The 19,126-nt window shown below is 42.8% G+C and overlaps 1 protein-coding gene across 1 annotated transcript in view; it reads right to left on the bottom strand.

The window, feature by feature from the left end:
* Positions 1-19,126, bottom strand: part of C3H1orf167 (chromosome 3 C1orf167 homolog) — a 61,369-nt gene that overhangs the window by 22,657 nt on the left and 19,586 nt on the right. The window contains exons 4-9 of the mRNA XM_074306255.1: positions 18,410-18,864; positions 16,936-16,976; positions 12,931-13,129; positions 12,190-12,296; positions 7,428-7,555; positions 732-912 (exon numbers count right to left, since the gene is read on the bottom strand). Of these exons, the coding sequence (XP_074162356.1) occupies positions 732-912; positions 7,428-7,555; positions 12,190-12,296; positions 12,931-13,129; positions 16,936-16,976; positions 18,410-18,864 (1,111 nt within the window). The remainder of the gene's footprint in view (positions 1-731; positions 913-7,427; positions 7,556-12,189; positions 12,297-12,930; positions 13,130-16,935; positions 16,977-18,409; positions 18,865-19,126) is intronic.

Consider the following 19,126-nt stretch of genomic DNA (forward strand, 5'->3'; position numbering starts at 1 on the left):
TAGAAAACAGGGAGGGCCAGGGCCTCAGCAGAAAGTGCTCAGAGAGGCAATGGGGGATCCATGAGGCTCAGCTCTAGTTGGAGGAAGAGGGCTCTGTTCATGGACCATGTCCAGGCCAGACCTGGCAGCAGGAGGCTCAGAGTACAAAGGTCTAAGGCCTGGGGTTTGGAAAAGGCATAATTGGTTTAGCAGAGACACTCACTTCTCCCCATCTCAATTCCTGGGTGTTGGCAGTGTCCATTCCCTCTGTAAGGGCAAGACCTGCTCTGCTTGGGGAGCCTGAATTGGCTCTGGCACTCCTCCTTTTGGGGCATCCCCTTCCCCTGCCCCAAATTTGATCCTTCCCTTGTCCCATGCAAGGATGACCTCCCCATGCCCCTCCCCCATGCAGGGATGACCTTTCCTTTGTCCCATGCAGGGCTGACCTTACAAAGACCTTACAGACAGATTGTGCTTCAGCTAAACCCAACAGGCCAAACTTTCAGGCCAGCCACAAATTCACTGGGTAACCCCGAGATGATTGAGCCATCTAGTCCCTATTTTCTTACTTTATAGATGCAGAAACTGAGATCCAGGCAGCGCCCAAGTCCCATAGGCTGGTATCTGAGTCCAGCTCCTGTGATTCCCACTGGCTGATTTTCCCCTCCCTCTCCAAAACTCCCATGGATCCCAGATCAGCCTCAGACTGGTACTGAAAGGCCATGACTTCCCACCCCCCTGACCCCCCCTACCGGCCAAGCCGGGCTCTCTGATGCCGGGTCACCAGGGGGCAGATCCGAGCTGCATTCAGGGTCCTGGCCCTCCAGGCCTGGAAGACCCTCCGGAGCTTCTTCTTCCCCAGCTCGGCCTGCACCTGGGCATCCTTGTGGATCTCTTCTGCCAGTGCTTTCTGCAGGTGCCACAGGTGGAAGGCTGCTGGCCCCCAGTGGGTTGGGGGAGGATGGAGAAAGAGGGGTCTGAGAGGGGTAACTGGGGGCAGCAGGGAGGGAAGGAGGCAGCAGCCCCCCACCACTCTAGGAGCAAGGTCATCAATAGTGGGTTGGGGGGGGGACCCAGGCCCAGGGAGGCCCAAGGAGCCCTTGGGCACCACTTAGTCTGATCCCTTTGTTTTAAAGAGAATTTCTAATCCCTTGATCTTTTCCCTGTGCCACAGGGGAGTGACATGGGGGTGTCCGGGCAGGGTAGCCCTCCTGGCCCAGTGAAAATCGAGTCAACTTGATTTGGGGAATGGGGAGAAAAGCAAAAAAGTAATGAGACTGAACAGATGCTGATAGATCCCAATTACTGGCTGGAGACATCACTGGACAATGGTCCCAGAAATTATGCCTTCCACTTAACACTTTATACCAGTGGTCCTCAAACTTTTTAAATAGGGGCCATTCACTGTCCCCTCAGACTGTAGGAGGGCCGGACTATAGTAAAAACAAAAACTCACATTCTGTCTTCCCCTCAGCCCACTTGCTATAACCCAGTGGGCCGCATAAACGTCCTCAGCGGGGCTGCATCTGGCCCGCGGGCTGTAGTTTGAGAACCCTTGCTTTATACAGTTTTGTTTAAATATATTTTTCCATTGGAAGTCTAGCAGCTGTCATAAGGTAGTGAAGAGATTATTATCTCCATTTTAGAGATGGTGAAACTGAGGCAGTATGATATAGTAGGGAAAAACCCTAAACACTGTGCATAAGGTTAGAAGTCTCCAGTTTGAATATTGACCCTGCCACTACTTAAAATACTATGGGTGTGAGGTAAATCATTGACCCTCCCTGTGCTTCAATTTCTTCTTCTTAAGAATGATAGATGGGGGGGGCAGTTAGGTGGCGCAGTGGATAGAGCACTAGCCTTGAATTCAGGAGGACCCAAGTTCAAATCTGGTCTCAGACACTTTAACACCTCCTAGCTGTGTGACCCTGGGCAAGTCACTTAACCCCAGCCTCAAAAAAAATCTATCTATCTATCTATCCATCCATCCATCCTAGCTATTTCTCTATCCATCCATCAATCCATCTCCAGTTTTAGTCTCCTACTGATTTCCAGTCTCCTATTAGCAGTTGTTTATTGGATACTTCTAAAAGGATATCCTACAAGATTCTCAAACTCATCTGTCCAAAATGCAATTCATGCCCCCCCCCCAAAAAATACTTCTTCCTAACTTCCTTATTTCTGCCTAGGGCACCAAAAATCTTTCAGGATAACAGGTTTACCACAATGTTTAACTGGATACTTCACTCTTTCTCACCTCCCAAACCAATGGGTTGCCAAACTTTATCAATTTAACCTTGACCAGTATTTCTTCCCCTCTGTCTCCTCTTTCTCTCTCTTCTTTGTCCCCTTCCATTTCTGTTTTCTCAATTATTAGTGCTCTATCTCCTCTCTCTCTCTCTTTCCCTCTCTCTTTCTCCCTCTCCTTACCTCTCTGTTTCTCTCGCTTCTGATCAAGATTTAAAAAAAAAAACTGATATCACAAACCTGTCCCTTTTATGAACTTCTCAACTTCTCTCAAAGGCACTGACATGTTTTTTCTACTCTCCTCTTCCAAACAAACCAGTCCCCAAGTCTTGTCACTTCTCATACTTGACTCTTCCCTCCTTTTTACCATCATCACCTCCTAAGGGGTTTCCCTGCCTTGAGTCTCTACCCAACCCAATCCATCCCTCGCACAGTTGCCAAAATTGATATTACCAAAGCACAGCTCTGATAGTATCAGGACCCTGGTCCAAAAGCTCACTCCTCTCTCTTGTGTAAAATACAAATCCCTCTGCATGACATATTAAGACCTTTTGAATAGGCCTCCAGACCAGTTTTTCAAGTTCATTATCCAGGTATTCCTTTCATACATGTTCCAGCTCAGTTTCACTGGCCCATATACAGCATTTAATCATCCAGTTTCATGGTTCTATAAAGGCTATTCCCTATGACTGATGATTCTCCTCATCTATGGCTCTTAGAATCCCTCATTTCTTCCCAAAATTCAGGTCTTTTTTGAAGCCTTTCCTGATCTACACATACACACACACACACACACACACACACACACACACACACACACACACACCTGTCTCACTGAAATTCCCTTGTATTTACTAGATATATTTTTGTATTTACTTATACCTTACACCTTGTCTCACTTGCTAGATTATAAATTCCCTTTGTATCCCTAATATTAGGAGGGACTTCCTATATGTTTGCTGAATGACTGAAGACTAGTGATCACCTAGTCCAACCTCTTCCTTTTTATTGATCATAACACATTTACATAGTACTTTGAGGTCTGCAAGGCAATTGCCTCCCCCAAACTCTGCAAGGTAAATAGTCACAGACTCACAGACTCACAGAACCTGAGATGGATGGAAAGGAGCCGCCATATCTGCCCAGAATTCTCTCTGCCCACATCCCCAACAAATGTCCCCCAGGCTTTGCTGGACCAACAGCAGGAAGTTTTCTCCTAACCACAGGCCTTTGGCCCACTTTCTGCATTTCCCACCCACTACTCTCTGGGACCAAGTAAATAAGATCCAATCTCTCTATTAAGTGACAGCTTTATAGCCCTGAAGGGAACTATTCTATCTCCCCCTAAGCTTCTATTCTTCAGGCTAAAAACCCAGGTCCTTCCCCCAGTCCTTCTAATACCCTGACCTTAAGGCTTTTCACCATCCTATTACCTTCCTAAAATGAGATGTCTGGAACTAATCAGAGGACTCCAGATCTTGGAGGTGGTAGATCTTAGAATCTATTCCTAAGAGTGGGGTAGAGTAGACAGGACACTGGACTAGAAAGTTCCGGGTTCAACTCTTATTTTGGATGCTTACTAGTTATGAGACTCTAGACAATTCAGTTTCCTCACCTGTAAAATTAGGGAATTGAACTCTAAGATCCCTTCTGGCTATAATTCAAGGTTCTAGCCTGACTGGGCTATATTTAAAACTTGAAGAAGCCTGTTCATATAATACTCACAAGTGAATATCTATGAAAACAACAGTATTTTAAGTCCACTGCAAAGTCATCAGAGAACACCCTGAAATATTTTGAAAAAAATCTAGCTCTGGGAAAGACCATTCTAAAAACTTAGTACTGCTCTCACCCTTGAGACAGCCTGGCACAGTGGATAGAAGGCCAGAATGAATATCTCAATTCAAGACCTGCCTCTGATGTGTACTTTCATGTGTGATCCTGGGCAAGCCACTCGTTCAATCTCTTTAAGCCTTAGGCAAGGCTTTGAGACCTTACTAACACAGCAGCTACTGATCTGTAGAAGTAGAAAGTGGATTTCCTAAACGGGGAGTTCCCTAAATTTGATGAAATTTCAAATCTGGGAAGGCAACAATCAAAAAACAAACAAAACAAAAAATCTCTTGATCTCACAGGCCCACATGCCCACCCACACATACAAGCACATGCACTGTATCTGCTAAAGTTTTATGGAGGCTATTATCCTCCAGAAGGAGGAACTGGAATGCACGATTGCTATTATTATGAACCTTCGCTCTTTTTGTCAGCCAGAAGGGTCAGAGAGAATTCTCACCTGCTGTGTTTTCCATCTTTCTGAAAACAGGAAGTGAAAACACAGAAACTTAGCCATGGAATTAATGCCTCTCATCTCTACCTCTATTTGTGTCTCTAGGATCTCCTTTTCCAACTTTCCAAGTTTCAGTAAGTATTAGTGAGACCTCAACTAAGGATCATTAGTGGGGATACTTCTTTAAAGGAAGATTCAATCAATCATTCATTCAGAATTTTAAAAGCACCTGTTCTTGTTGCTGGGGATATAAAGACCAATTCCCATCCCCCCTCCTTCAAAAAACAAATAGGCTAGTCTTCACCCTCAAAGAGCTTACTTTCTATTGGGGAAATCCAACAGATACACAGTTGTACATAAGTAACTACAAAGATAAGTAAAATACAAAACAGATAGGAAGCAAATTCAAAATAACTTCAGACATGTTGGGTAGAGAGCACCAAACAGCCTGGGAACCAGAACAGGCCTTCTGTAACAGGTACCGCCTGAATTGAACCCTTTATTTTTTTATTTTTTCTTCTTTTTTATTGCTTTCTTTTTTCTGGTTATACATGCACATTAATTTTAATACACATTTCTTTATGAATCATTTTGGGAGAGGAAAATCAGAACAAAAGGGAAAAACCATGAAAGAAAAATAAGAAAAAGAAAAAAGGTGTGTTGATTTACATTCAGTCTCCAGAACTGAACTCTCTAAGAAAGGCAGGGATTCTAAGAAGTGGAGAGGGTGGGCAGAAAAGCATTGCAGAGCTGAGGGAAATTGCTTGTGCAAAGACACTGAGGTGGGAGATGGAATACTGTATACAGAAAGTGACAAATAGTCAGAGGGAAGCTATTCTTTTTTTTTTTAATTAATTAATTTAATCAATTTTTAGCAAAATTTTATGTATAGGTAATTTTCCAGCATTGACAATTGCAAAATCTTTTGTTTCAACTTTTCCAGAAGGTAGCTATTCTAACTATCCATGCAAACAGCAGTAAGACAGGGTCTTAATATCTGCTAACTCAACTGAAAGGTTAAAATTCAACCCCAAATCCTCCTAACATCCCCATAATTTGTGTGATGTTCCTTTGCCTGATACCATTAAAGGGGAGTTAGTTTGCTTATCACATTTCCACAAAGGCTCAATGGCAACAATTCAAATTAAAGATATGGGACCTGTCCCAGCAGAGAGAAAGAAAATTAATTGACCACCTAGAACAGCACTGTTTTCTCTTCCAGGTTTGAAATTCATTCCTAAGATCACAAACTATCTGTGTCACATTGGGCAACAGAAAATCTTAAACTTTCTCCTACATCATTGCTATTCCAAAAGTGGTCACTGTTATTTAAAATAATAATAATAATAGCTTTTTATTTTTCAAAATACATGCAAAGATAATTTTCAACATTCCCCCTTGCAAAAGTTTGTGTTCTAAATCTTCCTTCCTCCCCCCATCTTCTGCTCGAGACAGCAAGTAATTCAATAGGTTAAACATGTCACTGCTAATTTAATAGTTAATCTAACCTATCACATACATCTTTTAAAAAATCCAGATTGTGACTTCATCAGTTTGGAGACTTCCTGGTGTGCAGATTTCCTCCACTAAGACAACTCATTGATACTTTTTCCCTTTAGTTTTATTTATTTTAGGTGAGTCAATCCGAGTTAAGTGACCTGCCCAGGATCACACAACTAGTGTCAAATGTCTGAGGCTGGGTTTTAACTCAGATATTCTGGCTTCAGCACCCATATTCTATCCACTCTGCCATCTAGCTTCTCCTGCCAGAGAGTATAGGACAAGAAACAGACTATAAACACCCTAGACTTCCAACTGAGAAGGACAAACACAGAAAAACCAACATTAATCCCTTCTTACAGATTAGAAGACTGAAGCTTTGTGCAGAGTGACCTACTTTTCCTCAGCTAGGAAGTATCAGGGGTAGGATTTGAATCCAGGTCTCCTGAATACAAATTCGAGGCGCTATCCAAATTGAGATCTTGGCCAAGGTTTAGACCTGGGGTGAATCTGAAGTCTGGTTTTTTGTTTTGTTTTGTTTTATTTTGTTGTGTTGTGTTGTGTTGTGTTGTGTTGTGTTTTGTTTTTATCAGATTCTCTTCCCAATAAATGGTATCCCTTCTCACTGGGACCTGTGTGAGGTCCTATTATGTAGGACAATCATTTATGATAGCTTAACTTTACAAATGGCAGCGTCTGAAAATATCATCCTACACTGCTAATGAAATAGCCTAATTTCAGTATAACTAAACCCAAAGGTCCAAGAGTTCTGGGCTCACATGGACCATGGTCCACCCTGAGGGCCTCACTTTCCAAACCAGAAACTACAGGGATTCACTCATTCCAATTTTTTTTTTGGTTTGTTTGTTTTTCTTTTCTTTTTTTATTTTTTTCACTCATTCTAATTTGTTGACGGGTACCACTGCCCATGCAAAGCAGAATAACTTAGGGCCAACAAAGCTTTGGAATTGCCACACAAGCGGGAAACAGTGCTCTTGTTCATGGAGGTGTCCCGTCCGGTGTCAGGCTGTCGAAACCACCTTTATGGAGACTTCCACACCCTTCCTTAAACAACAATGTAATAGTGGCTCTTAGGATCTGTCACGCTGGTACAGTGGTTCTCAAATTTTTGATCTCAAAACCTTTTTATATCTTTAAATTATTGAGGATTCTTCAAAGAGTTTTGGTTTATATGGGTTATATTTATCCATATCTACAGTATTAGAAATTAAAATATCTTAGTATTATGGAAATAATTTTGATCTTGTGAAGCCCCTGAAAAAGTCTTGAGGACCCTTACAGAGGTAGGTCTGGGCCCTGATTTGCATAAACGCTAAAGGTAAAGCTTCACTGACCCCAGCTTCTGTGGTCCCCTCCTTTCCCCGAACATCCTCCTTTCCCAACATCCACTCACCAGCCAGCCGCTGGAAGTCTGGAGTGGCTGGAGTCCTGGGGTCCTGGATGCTTGATTTCCACCTGGGATGGAGCTGACTCTTTGGTGCTCTCTCATTTTCATGAACCATCCCTAGAGTGACAAAGGCTCTGCCCAAAGAGAAACATGTCATCTGTTGCTTGGGTACGGGGAAGTTTCTGCCCCACCACTCTCCGGAGCTCCCATTCCTAAGCATTTTAAAGGCTGCCAACAAAATTTTCAGAACAAGTATCTTTGGCCAACTTCCTAACAATCCCAGGAAATAGAATCATGGGATCATGGATTTAGAGCTGATAGGGACCTCAGGAACCATTAAGTCCAAACCTCTCATTTTATGGATAAGGAAACTGAGGCTTGAATATTATGACTCCAAATCCAAAATTCTCTCCACAGTAGGATGAAAGTGGCTCATCTGAGCCCTGGATTTCTCATCCATCCTGGATCCTCTTCCTCTGATTGGCTGGATCCTCCCAGAAATTCCTTTTTAAGGGATCCAGCCAGGCCAGACATGCATTCATTCTTCCTTCAGGATGTACTTCTAACATTCTCCACCAGATCTCTCTGTTGGATGTATCCCATTCTCCCCTTTCTCTCCCCCTTTCCTCGGCTTCCCTTTTATGTATTATTTCCCGTTAGAATGTAAGGTCCTCGAGGACATAGGCTTTCTTTCTGCTCGTATTTGTAAATTTTGATCATTGAAACTCAAGATATCTCAGGGTTTATGGGATAGATTTCTTTCTTTAAGACCATGCCTTAAACCCAAATCATTCTGGCTCTCAATGATTGACCAACAATAAGTTCTAGAGCAAGCCCCACTTGGTCATTGTTTGGGCTCAGTGTCTCAGAGTGAGTATAAATAGCAATTGTTTCTGTTCTGGCCAGAAATCCTAAAGGTCTTTCTCCCAGATTGGTTTTTTTTTATTATATAAAAAGGCTATTCTTGTCTCATTTCTCACTCAGCCTTAATCACTGAATGAGCACAACCTCAGACAAACTGAAACCTTAGCTTAAAAAGGCCCATCTGCATCCAAGGCCATCTCCAGTCCTGATCTACATCTGGCCCAGATGGCTCTGGAGGGGAAAGACAAGCTGATGATTCTGCACAGCCCTTCCTGGCTTAAATCCAGTTCACTTGCAAATCACAATGCCATGGTCCTCTTGCAGAACAAAGAACAAACAACATTTCTAATCCCAGCACAATGCTTGAAATATAGAAAGAGCTTAATAAATGTCAAGTTAAATGACTGCTGCCTAGAAGGCAGTACACATATTATAATTCCCATTTTGCAGATGAGGAAACTGAGGTTGAGAAAGCTTAAGAGATGACACAAAGTTGGGAGGAGCAGTGGACACACAGCTCCAAACCATCATGACAGAGAAGAACACTAGATTAAGTCTAATAAGATGAAACTGATCTCGTGTTCTGGTTCAGTGGGATAGACAAATGGGTTTTTTTGTTTGTTTTGGTTTGGTTTGGTTTGGTTTTTGAAAGGCTCTCAAGGTTTAATAGATGGCAAAGTCCACTAAAGAGTTAGATATGTCAGATTAAAAAGTTAGGGGGATCCTGGTTACAAGGGATCCAGGAGTAAGGAGGTGATAGTCCCCCATTCTGGTCCAATCCCATCTGAAATATTCAGTTTAGTTCTGTGGGGAAAGGATATTGATTAGCCAGAGAATGTCCAGAGAAAGATAACTGGGAGGGTGAAGGGTCTCAATTAAGCAACAAGCATTTATTAAGTGCCTACTGTGTGCCAGCCCAAAGAAAGAAGTGAGACAGTCCCTGCCCTCAGCTCTGTGTATTTATACATTGAGGGACACATCATGTGCCTATGAAAGGGTACACAAAATCTATACAGGCTGGGAAACTTGGGAAAGGCTTATGTAGGAGGGGCGCCAGGGCTGAGCATTGAAGCCGATCCTTGTAGGAATTCTCTGAGGTGGACAATAAGAACATTCCAGACAAAGGTTTGAAGATGGGGGGAGGGGAAATGTCATTGATGGGGTGAATGAGACCCCAGCCAAAGGCTATGTCCCTGCTAGCAATTCAGGGTCTAGGTGGGCCATAGGAAAGAACACGGATGGGAGAGACCTTGTATTGATTTAAGTGAGAATTTATTTCAGTAGGATCTTCAGTGAATTCCCAAAGCTAACAGGGAACAGCACTGTCAGAATCAGTGACCTTTAGTAGGCCTTTTGTTCTTAAGCAGCTCTTTTATTCCTTGCATTGACAAAATGACTATATACAATTAGAAGGTCAAGTTATGACCTTCTCAAGTTATTTTTCTCTTATAAAAGAATCTACCTGTATCCTATTTCCTAGCTGACTCCTTTTAGGGTTAGCCAGCCAGTCAGTAGCTTAATTCCCAGGAATTTCTTTGGGAATTTGGTTCACTTTATGGTGCTTTGAGTTCTGGACTTATGGTAGCAAATTCTCTAGGTTCTTGTCTTGCCTTATGTCATCTCTCTCCTTGTTATAGCTAAATCCTTTAAGCCCACTTATTAAACATCACAATGGCTAACTTCTATGAATTTAGCCTTATGGAGTCTCCAGTTGGCATCTTTCCTCTTGTTAATGGCTAGTTCAGCTACAGAACTTAGTCCTTGGCACAGAGTGATATGGTCAGAGAAAGCTGTACTTTAAGAAAATCCAATGTTTGATTTGGTCAGCTGTGTGAAGGAAGAGAGACCAGCTAGGAGGCTACTGCAATAGAAATTTAAGAGGACGTGAAGGCTTGAACCTGGATAGAAGCTGTATAAGTGGAGAGCAGACCGATGGGAAAGATACTTCTGGCTTTCAAAGAACTCTCATTCTAGTTGGAAGAGACAACATAAAAAAGAAAGAGGAGAAGCAAAGGTCTGAACACCTAAGAGGAGAAGCATTGAGGCATATGGCAAGGCCCTGATATCTGCAGGTTACTTTTGCAGGCTAGAAAATAGTGTTGGTAAAGAAGATCCAACCCACTTCCAGTTGATCAATGATGGACAGAAACAACTACACCCAGAGAAGGAACACTGGGAAGTGAATGTAAATTGTGAGCACTGCTGTCTATCTACCCAGGTTACTTATACCTTTGGAATCCAATACTTAACGTGCAACAAGAAAATTGGATTTACACACATATATTGTATCTAGGATATATGGTAACACATGTAAAATGTATGGGATTGCCTGTCATCTAGGGGAGGGGAAAATTTGGAAAAATGAATACAAGGGATAATGTTATTTTAAAAAATGCATATGTATTGTCAAAAAAACTTTTTTATAATTATAAAATTAATTTTAAAAATAGTGTTGGACATTATATTACAGAGAAAATTCTTTTATAGGTATGAGTTAGACTGGTAAATGAATGTGATATGAGTGATATTTTCACCAGATGATAGTGGGTACCGAAAGCTGGGGTTCAGTCATGTGAAGAATTCCCAATGGCCATTCTCTCTGGAAAAAGGTAGGTTTATTTAGGGGAAGAGACAAAATGAAGGGATGGTAAATATGAAATAAAGTTGGGAGAGCATATGTGAGTAAGGAACTCACAAACAGCCAGTGGAAAGCTTCTAGGGTAAATATAGCAATAATCAATCTTAAGATCCCCTGAGTGCTTTAGTTCTAACAATCTGTAGGTCAGAAATAATAAAGTTTCTGAGATAATAATGAAGTGCACAACAAACCACTCCTCAATTTTACATCTAAGCCATAAAATTAGCATATCACTGACATGAAGCGCCTGATCTCTTTTTTTCCTATAAATTTGTCTCCTTATTCTTGGTCTTTTGCTAAATCCTTTTGGAACTTAGCCTGTTTCCACTGGCATTGCAATTCCAATAAACTTTGCCCCTTGACTTGGAGATGGGTTCAAGACTGCAAATAAATTCTTTTGAGACACTTTGGACACCGGTCTGTGATCCCAACTTCTTGGGGTCTCCTTTTGAACCTCAACAAAGGGAGGTATCAGATGGCATAAGGGAGGGCCAAGGGGAGCAGCGGCAGTAGAAGGCAGAGTGCCTGGGTGAACTGCCCCAAAGGAAGGCAGCAGTCATGGGATGGCTTGTAAGTAGATTTCATAGGGAAAATTTAACCTCGGGGAAATGACTAGGATTTCTGACAGGATGTGGCAAGGTGAGACTGCTCAAGATCTCTACAGAGGGCCAGGTTTCAGGAGTTTGACATAACTTGGACATCAGACTGGAGGACCTCCCTAAAGGGTGGGACCGTGGAGCTAAACTGATCTCTGTCAGAGACTTCTCCCAGCCTGCCTCAGGGGGTTATTTTTTTTTTTTTCAATTTCTCTATTAATCATATCTAATATAGAAGACCTCATCCAATCCATCAAACTAGATGATTTCTAAACTCCCTCTCACATTTAAATGTTTTGATTCTATGAAATGAAGACTTTGCCCTTAATTCATCTTAATTCTCTCTCCTCCCCCCCCCCCATTTCCCTCCCTATATCCCTGCTTTGACCTCTGAGTTCCTTCCAACTCAAAAATTCTGCAGTCCTGTGGTTTGCCCACAGTGCCCAGTTGGCTCTTGGAGGAGCCTGGGATGGGGACCCCATCCACTTTGCAGCTGTCCTGAGTCACCCACATTCCTCCATGTAGTCTGGGAGTCGGAAGGGCTCTTCAGGCCGCGGAGGCAGGATGGTTGGCTCCTGTCTTTCCCTGCTGTAGAGCCAGCTGAAACCAGGATGGAACCAATGTGTCTTCCTGAGAAGCCCCAGGAGCATGAGAAGTCTATTTTTCTTACCTTTCCGGTGGGCTTTCCAGGAAGAGGAGGAAGTCTTTCTGAGGGGTATCTGTCCTGCACTGAGTCAGCAGCTTCCTTTCTCTCCTATTCAAATACAGGTCTTTCCACTAGATCAGAAAAAACAATAGGAGGGAGACCAGGTTGCAGCCAAAGGTGAGGTCCGGGACTGAGACCATGGGACTCAGGCTTGGAAAAAGAGACCAGGTCTGGAGGGGTCAGGGCAGACATATAGGGAGGGAAAAGGGATAGGAGGGTGAGGAGGGCAGAGTCCTGATCTCATAGAATCATAACGTTTTAATTTGAAAGGGAAATTAGAGATCATCCAGTCTGGCACCCCACTCCCCACCTGTTGTTTTATAAGACAGGAAACTGAGGAGTGGAGAGGTGATGAGACATAAACAAGGGAAGTAAACACAGGCAATAAATAGTAGTCCAGATTTGAACCCAGATCCTGAGACTCCAGATACTGGGCCTTAATTTTTTTTTTTTACCTCTACCTGCCATTGAAAGATTCCATTCTACTTTATTCCATCTAATTTCCAAGTTCCTTTATATGCCTTGTACAACAATCTATATTCGTCTTAGCTCTACGTAATTTTTCACATTTTTAATTTTGTTAAATATTCTGCAATTTTGTATAAATATTTTTCAACATTTATTTTCCTTGGGCCCGGGGATGGCATCCTTTACCTTTCTGTGCTACTTGTCCTGTCACCTCTTCCCTCCCTGTGGGTCCCATACCTTTCGGAAGCTCCTGGCCAGCACAGTTCGCCTCTGCTTCCTCTTCATGAACTCCATCTGGGCTTCCCGAAGCCATAAGGCCCAGCGCATGGCACGGAGGCCCTTCCGCAGGAGATGTCTCCTCCTCAACGCCCTGGCCATAGCCCACTGTCTTAGCAGGTGGCAGTGCCAGGTTTTGAAGCAGCAGCTGAGCAGGGCCCTGCAAGGACAAGTCAGACTGGCTGCTGTCCAGCCTCTTCCCCAGCCTACAGAGTTCTCCATGCTTTTCTGCTACGTTGTTATTATTCTTGTATGCCCTTCATTCTCAAAGACTGACATCAGGGAGGTGATGCTATAACATGTGTGAGTTAGATTTAAATGAGGGAGGGGCTGTGCAAGTCACCTGCTTCATTTTCTCTTCCAGAACCATCTGGGTCCAGGGATCAAGGTAACTGGAAACAACCCTGGAGCCAGTGGGAGACCTTGGCAGTTTTAAGTTAAGGTCTTCAGTTTTGACTAAAGCAACACCCATTCAATGATTATAGCTAGGTAAGAAATAAGATAGGAATGGCCTCTCATACCTAGTTTTTTTTTTTAATTAAAGCTTTTTATTTTCAAAACATATGCATGGATAATTTCCAACATTCACCCTTGCAAAATCTTGTGTTCCAAATTTTTCTCTCCCTTCTCCCTTCCCCTTTCCCTAGTAATTCAATATATGTTAAACATGTGCAATTCTCCTATACATATTTCCACAATTATGTTGCCCAAGAAAAATCAGATCAAAAAAGGAAAAAAATGAGAAAGAAAAACTAAAATACAAGCAAACAACAACAGAGTGAAAATACTATTTGTGATCCATGTTCAGTTCCCACAATCCTCTCTCTGTTATTCCTAGTTTTAAAAGTGTTAATCTGGCAGGTTTCTAGTCATTTTCAGCCTGAAGGAAGAAGCCTCCAGCCTCCGCCAAAGAAAAGTAGGAAAGACACTGAGCGGATTTCCCAAGAATAGTTTGCAGGGATGGACAAATATTGCACCAGGGATTAGTGTAGTCAAAGATGTCTTTCCTGGCTGCTTTCCCTCCTTCCCTCTCTCCCAGATGACAACTCCATCCTGGGGTCCTCCCTCCTCACAGGTGATGCCAGAGCCCACATCTATGCTCACTTCACTGGTGACTCCCCACCTGTCTGGACTCCACCTTCCTTCTACCCTCCCAATTCCAAGCCCTTTATGTGTGACCTTCCCCTATTAGAAAGTAAGGTCCTTGAAGGAAAGGACTCTCTTCCTTGTTTACACTGTGTTCTCAGAGCTTAATGCAGCACCTGACACAAAAAGTAAGTCCAGAAAAAAGTAATGCTCTCCATGTATGAGTTATATCAAACTGTCTTCTCAGGAAGAAGGGGCAGGGAAGGAAGGAGAGATTTGGAGCTCAAAATTTAAAGAAAAAAAAAGGTTGAAATTGTTGTTTTTACATATAAGGAGGAATAATATTAAATTTTAAAATGCTCTCCAAGTATAACCTATTTCAATTTTTTGTCTTTTTAATATGGAAGTAGGGGAAGAGAGGAGACAATTGGTAGCTAAATTTGAAAAGAATGTTAAAATTGTTTTTACATGTAATTGGAAAAATAAAATATTAAATTTAAAAATTTTTCTTCAAGTATAACCTACATCAAATTGTTTGTCTTTTTAATACAAGAGTGGAGTGGAGGAAGGGAAGAGATAATTGGGAGCTAAATTTGAAAAAGAAGAATGTTAAAATTGTTGTTATATATAATTGAGGGAAAATAAAATATTACATTTTTAAAAATGCTCTTCTGTATAATCTATATTAAATTATTTGTCTTCTAAATAAGGGAAGGGAGAGAAGATATGGAGCTCAAAATTTGAAAAAAAATTAAATTATTTTTATGAATAAAGGGAAAATAAAATATTAAATTTTTAAAAATAATATCCATTAGGAGGAAGGAATTTGTGACCAAAAAAGAACTAGAGGTCATTATTGATCACAAAATAGAAAATTTTGATTATGTTAAGTTAAAAAGCTTTTGTTAACTAATGTGGACAGGATTAGAAGGGAAGCAATAAACTGGGAAAAACATTTTTACAGCTAACATTTCTGATAAAGGCCTCATTTCCAAAATATACAGAGAATTGACTCTAATTCATAAGAAATCAAACCATTTTCCAACTGATAAATGGTCAAAGGATATGAACAGACAATTTTCAGACAAAGAAATTGAAACTATTTCTAATCATATGATAAATTGTTCCAAATCTTCATTGATCAGAGAAATGCAAATTAAGACAACTCTTAATTAAGATACTACTACACATCTGTCAGATTGGCTAAAATGACAGGGAAAGATAATGCGGAATGTTGGAGGGGATGTGGGAAAACTGGAACACTGATGCATTATTGGTGGAGTTGTGAATGAATCATTCTGGAGAGCGAATTATGCTCAAAAAGTTATCAAACTGTGCAGACCCTTTGACCCAGCAGTGTTTCTATTGGGCTTATACCCCAAAGAGATCTTAAAGGAGGGAAAGGGACCTGTATGTGCAAGAATGTTTGTGCAGCCCTCTTTGTGGTGGCTAGAAACTGGAAACTGAGTGGATGCCCATCAATGGAAGAATGGTTGGGTAAATTATGATATATGGATGTTATGGAATATTATTATTCTGTAAGAAATGACCAGTAGGATGATTTCAGAAAGGCCTGGAGAGATTTACATCAACTGATGCTGAGTGAAATGAGCAGAACCAGGAGATCATTGCACACTTCAACAACAATACTGTATGAGGATGTATTCTGATGGACATGGATCTCTTCATCAATGAGAGGATCCAAATCAGTTCCAATTGTTCAGTAATGAATAGAACCAGCTACACCCAGTGAAAGAACTCTGGGAAATGAGTAGACTACATAGCATTTCCACTCTTTCTGTTTTTGTTTGCTTGCATTTTTGTTTTTTCTTCTCAGGTTATTTTTAACTTCCTTCTAAATCTGATCTTTCTTGTGCAATAAGATAACTGTATAAATATGTATACATATATTGTATCTAACATATTTAACAAGTATGGGAATACCTGCCATGTAGGGGAGGGGGTGGAGGGAAGGAGGGAAAAAGTTGAAACAGAAGTTTTTTTAAGGGTCAATGTTGAAAAATTACCCAAGTATATATGCTTTGTATATGAAAAAAATTGATGCTCTCCACCTTTTGCATTCTTGACTTCTGACCTCTTTATTTAACCAAAAATGCCCTCTCTACAGTTAGCAGTGATCTCTTAATTGTCACATCTGGTAGAAAGCCTTTTCTTGGGCCTCCTATTTTTTTGGCCTCCCTGATGAAGCTCTCCTGGACACGTCTCCTCACTGGGTTTTCATACAGCCAATCTCTCCTGGCTCTCTTCCTACTTCTCTGACTGCTCTACCTCTGGCTCTTTTGCTAGCTTATCATCCTTACCATATCCTCTAACTGTGGCTATCTCCAAGGTAGGGCCCTGGGCCATTTTTCTCCATACCTTCTCTCTGGGTAATCTTGTCAGTTCCCGTGGGTTTAACTACTATTCCAGTAGAGGTATATAATATTTCCAGAAGTTCCAGTTTGAGAGCTAGTAGCTCCAGGCTTTCCCTGAGGGATCAACAAATCCCTACTGGACATTTTAAACTCCATCTCCTGGAGATATCACAAAGTCAAAATGTTCCAGATGGAACTCATCATCTTTCCCCTAAAACCTTCTTAGCTTCCCATCTCCATGCTTTTGCACAAGCTGTTCCTCATGCCTGGAATGCTTTCCCTTCTTACTTCCACCTTCACAGGCCTTTGTGACCATCTTCTGAACAACCCCTTCCTGATCCCTTCAGCTGCTTTCATCCACTCTCCCAAACTATTTTATGTCTCTGTCTCACCCATTAAGGTCTTTGTGAGTAGGGAGGCCCCAGGCAGGTGCTCAGGGAACAGGAATGAGGGGGAAAGATCTACCTCACCACAGGGGCCTCAAAGGGCCCCCCAAGAGCCTCACCTTGATTCTCCGGCCTCCGGGATTAAAGATATGGATGACTTCTAGAAAAGAAAAGAGTATAGGATAATCAGTCTTCAGATAATTAGTAGGGCCATTATACGGAAGAGAGGTTGGCTGTATTTAACTGAGAGTGGAACAGGGAACAAATGCGGAGAAGCTACAGATTCAGGCTTCATGGAATGCCCAACTTCCTAATAACAAGAGCAAATTACTCAGGAAGGAGTAAATTGTCTATCAAGCAGAAGCTGGATAACCATTGGATTAACCATTGATTGAAGTCATGCAATGTTCCTTATGGGCTTAAGAGCCACGACCAAGATCTAGGATTCTAAGAGTCTCCTAGGAAGAACTCAAGGGAAAGTGATGTGTAAAAAAGGTAGAGAGGGAAGGAGCCAGTGTAAAGCAGGCAGGTGAATTTATATTTGATCTTAGACTGCAAGGACCACCTCCAATTTCCTGATCCTTATCTGGCCACTGGACCCAGAAGGGTCTGGAGGGAAAAGGAAGTAGGTCCTTTTCCAGAACAAAAGCAAATAACAGCTGCACTTATCTATATACATATGGAGGGTGTGGTCCTGGGATACCCAGCTATGGGTATCCCTGTTCACAAACTGTCTTCTGTCCTCCCTCTCCCTCTTCCCTAATAATCTTGTCTTCAGTTGCTGTCTTCTCCCAGCCTGAGAGGTCTTGGGAAATTCCATTGGTCAAGTTGTTTATCTGGCATGGGTCTCAGTTTCCATATCTGTACTCTAACAGACTGCTAAAGTCCGGTCTTCCCCAGCAGCCCTTTCACTCTACTATGTGGGAAAATGGGGTGTCTTTACTCTTGGGGAATGATGGGAAATCATGACCCTCATCCCAGAGGAGGCAGAACAAGGAAATGAACAGTGGGCAAACTTTGAAGCCTGGGGACCTGGATTCAAATCTTGATGTTGCCATTTACTACCTGTGATCTTGAGAAAGCTTCTGGGGCAGTTTTCCCATCTCTTAAATGGGGATAGGGACAGGTAGGTGGCTCAGTGGATGGAGCACTGGCCCTGAAGTCAGAAGGACCTGCCTCAGAAATTTCTTACTAGGTGTGTGACCTCTAAAAAAAAGGGAAAAAATAAACCAGAAAACTCTAAAATGTGGATAATAGTTGAACTGCTTTCTTCCTTGGGCTACTTTTGAGAGTATGGGCCCAATTCATCCACCTGGAACTTAACGTTTCCTCTCCACCCCGCTCCTCCTCTCTCTAGCTTTTTTTCCATTCTCCAGTCCTTGGGATGACTTGCCCTGATTTCTGCTCCAAGGAGGTCCTTGGTCCATCCTTCACAATAACTCCCTTTTGTTGTTTGAGCCACTTTCTGTGCCTTCCCAGGGGGTCAGTCCCTGTCTCTCCCCACCCCAGAGGGGAAGGCCGCTAGGAAACATGAGGTCCCAGGGGTGGCAGAGCTGGGGTCTGGAAGCTACCATCCCCCATGTGCCCTCTGACCTTTTCTAGCCCCAGCTCCTGCTGCGAACTCCCGACTGCCAGGTGTTGCTTCCTCCTGTCCCAGCTTCTTGCTCCATGGTTCTCAGCAAGGCCCCGCTCCATCCAGGGACCTTTCCATTCCCTGGGCCAAAGAGCTTTTTCCAACTGCTGTTGGGCCGGGAGATGCGCCCCAATCGAAGAGGAGGCTGAAAGACAGGTTCTCAGGCCCAGCCTGCCTTCCTGCCCAAAGGGGCAGGGCCCAGGGATATCACTCTGCAGGAGGCTTGGCCCGGAACTACCCTCAGGGCCTGAGAAGGTTCCTTCTCTTGGACTTCTCCAGTGGGTAGGAGCAGTACCTTCCACCGGGCCCGGAAGAGGGGTGTTTGTGCCCTGGGAATACCAGGGATGCCAGATTTGCCACACATGTCCCTCTAGCTGAGTCTCTATCAGTTGCTGTCCCCTGTCTACTTGGGAGCCTGAAACACAAGCCAAGGGTCCTGATGTAAGCAGGGAGGATCTCAGAGGTGGGGATCCCCAGGCCTGCACCCTTCCTGAGGGAGAGCTTGTTCCAGGAAGCTTAGGGCCATGCTGAGGTGCAGAGTAGGGGGATGTATCAGGCTGAAGGAAGCAAGCTGGGTGGGCAGCCCTGAAGACATCCATCCTACCAGTCCCAGGGGAGAAGCGAGGGGGCAGCCCTGCTGTGACCATCACCAGAAAAGGGAGACTGGAATCACCCAG

Source organism: Sminthopsis crassicaudata, chromosome 3 (genome assembly GCF_048593235.1).
Source record: "Sminthopsis crassicaudata isolate SCR6 chromosome 3, ASM4859323v1, whole genome shotgun sequence".
NCBI classification, from domain to species: Eukaryota; Metazoa; Chordata; class Mammalia; order Dasyuromorphia; family Dasyuridae; genus Sminthopsis; species Sminthopsis crassicaudata.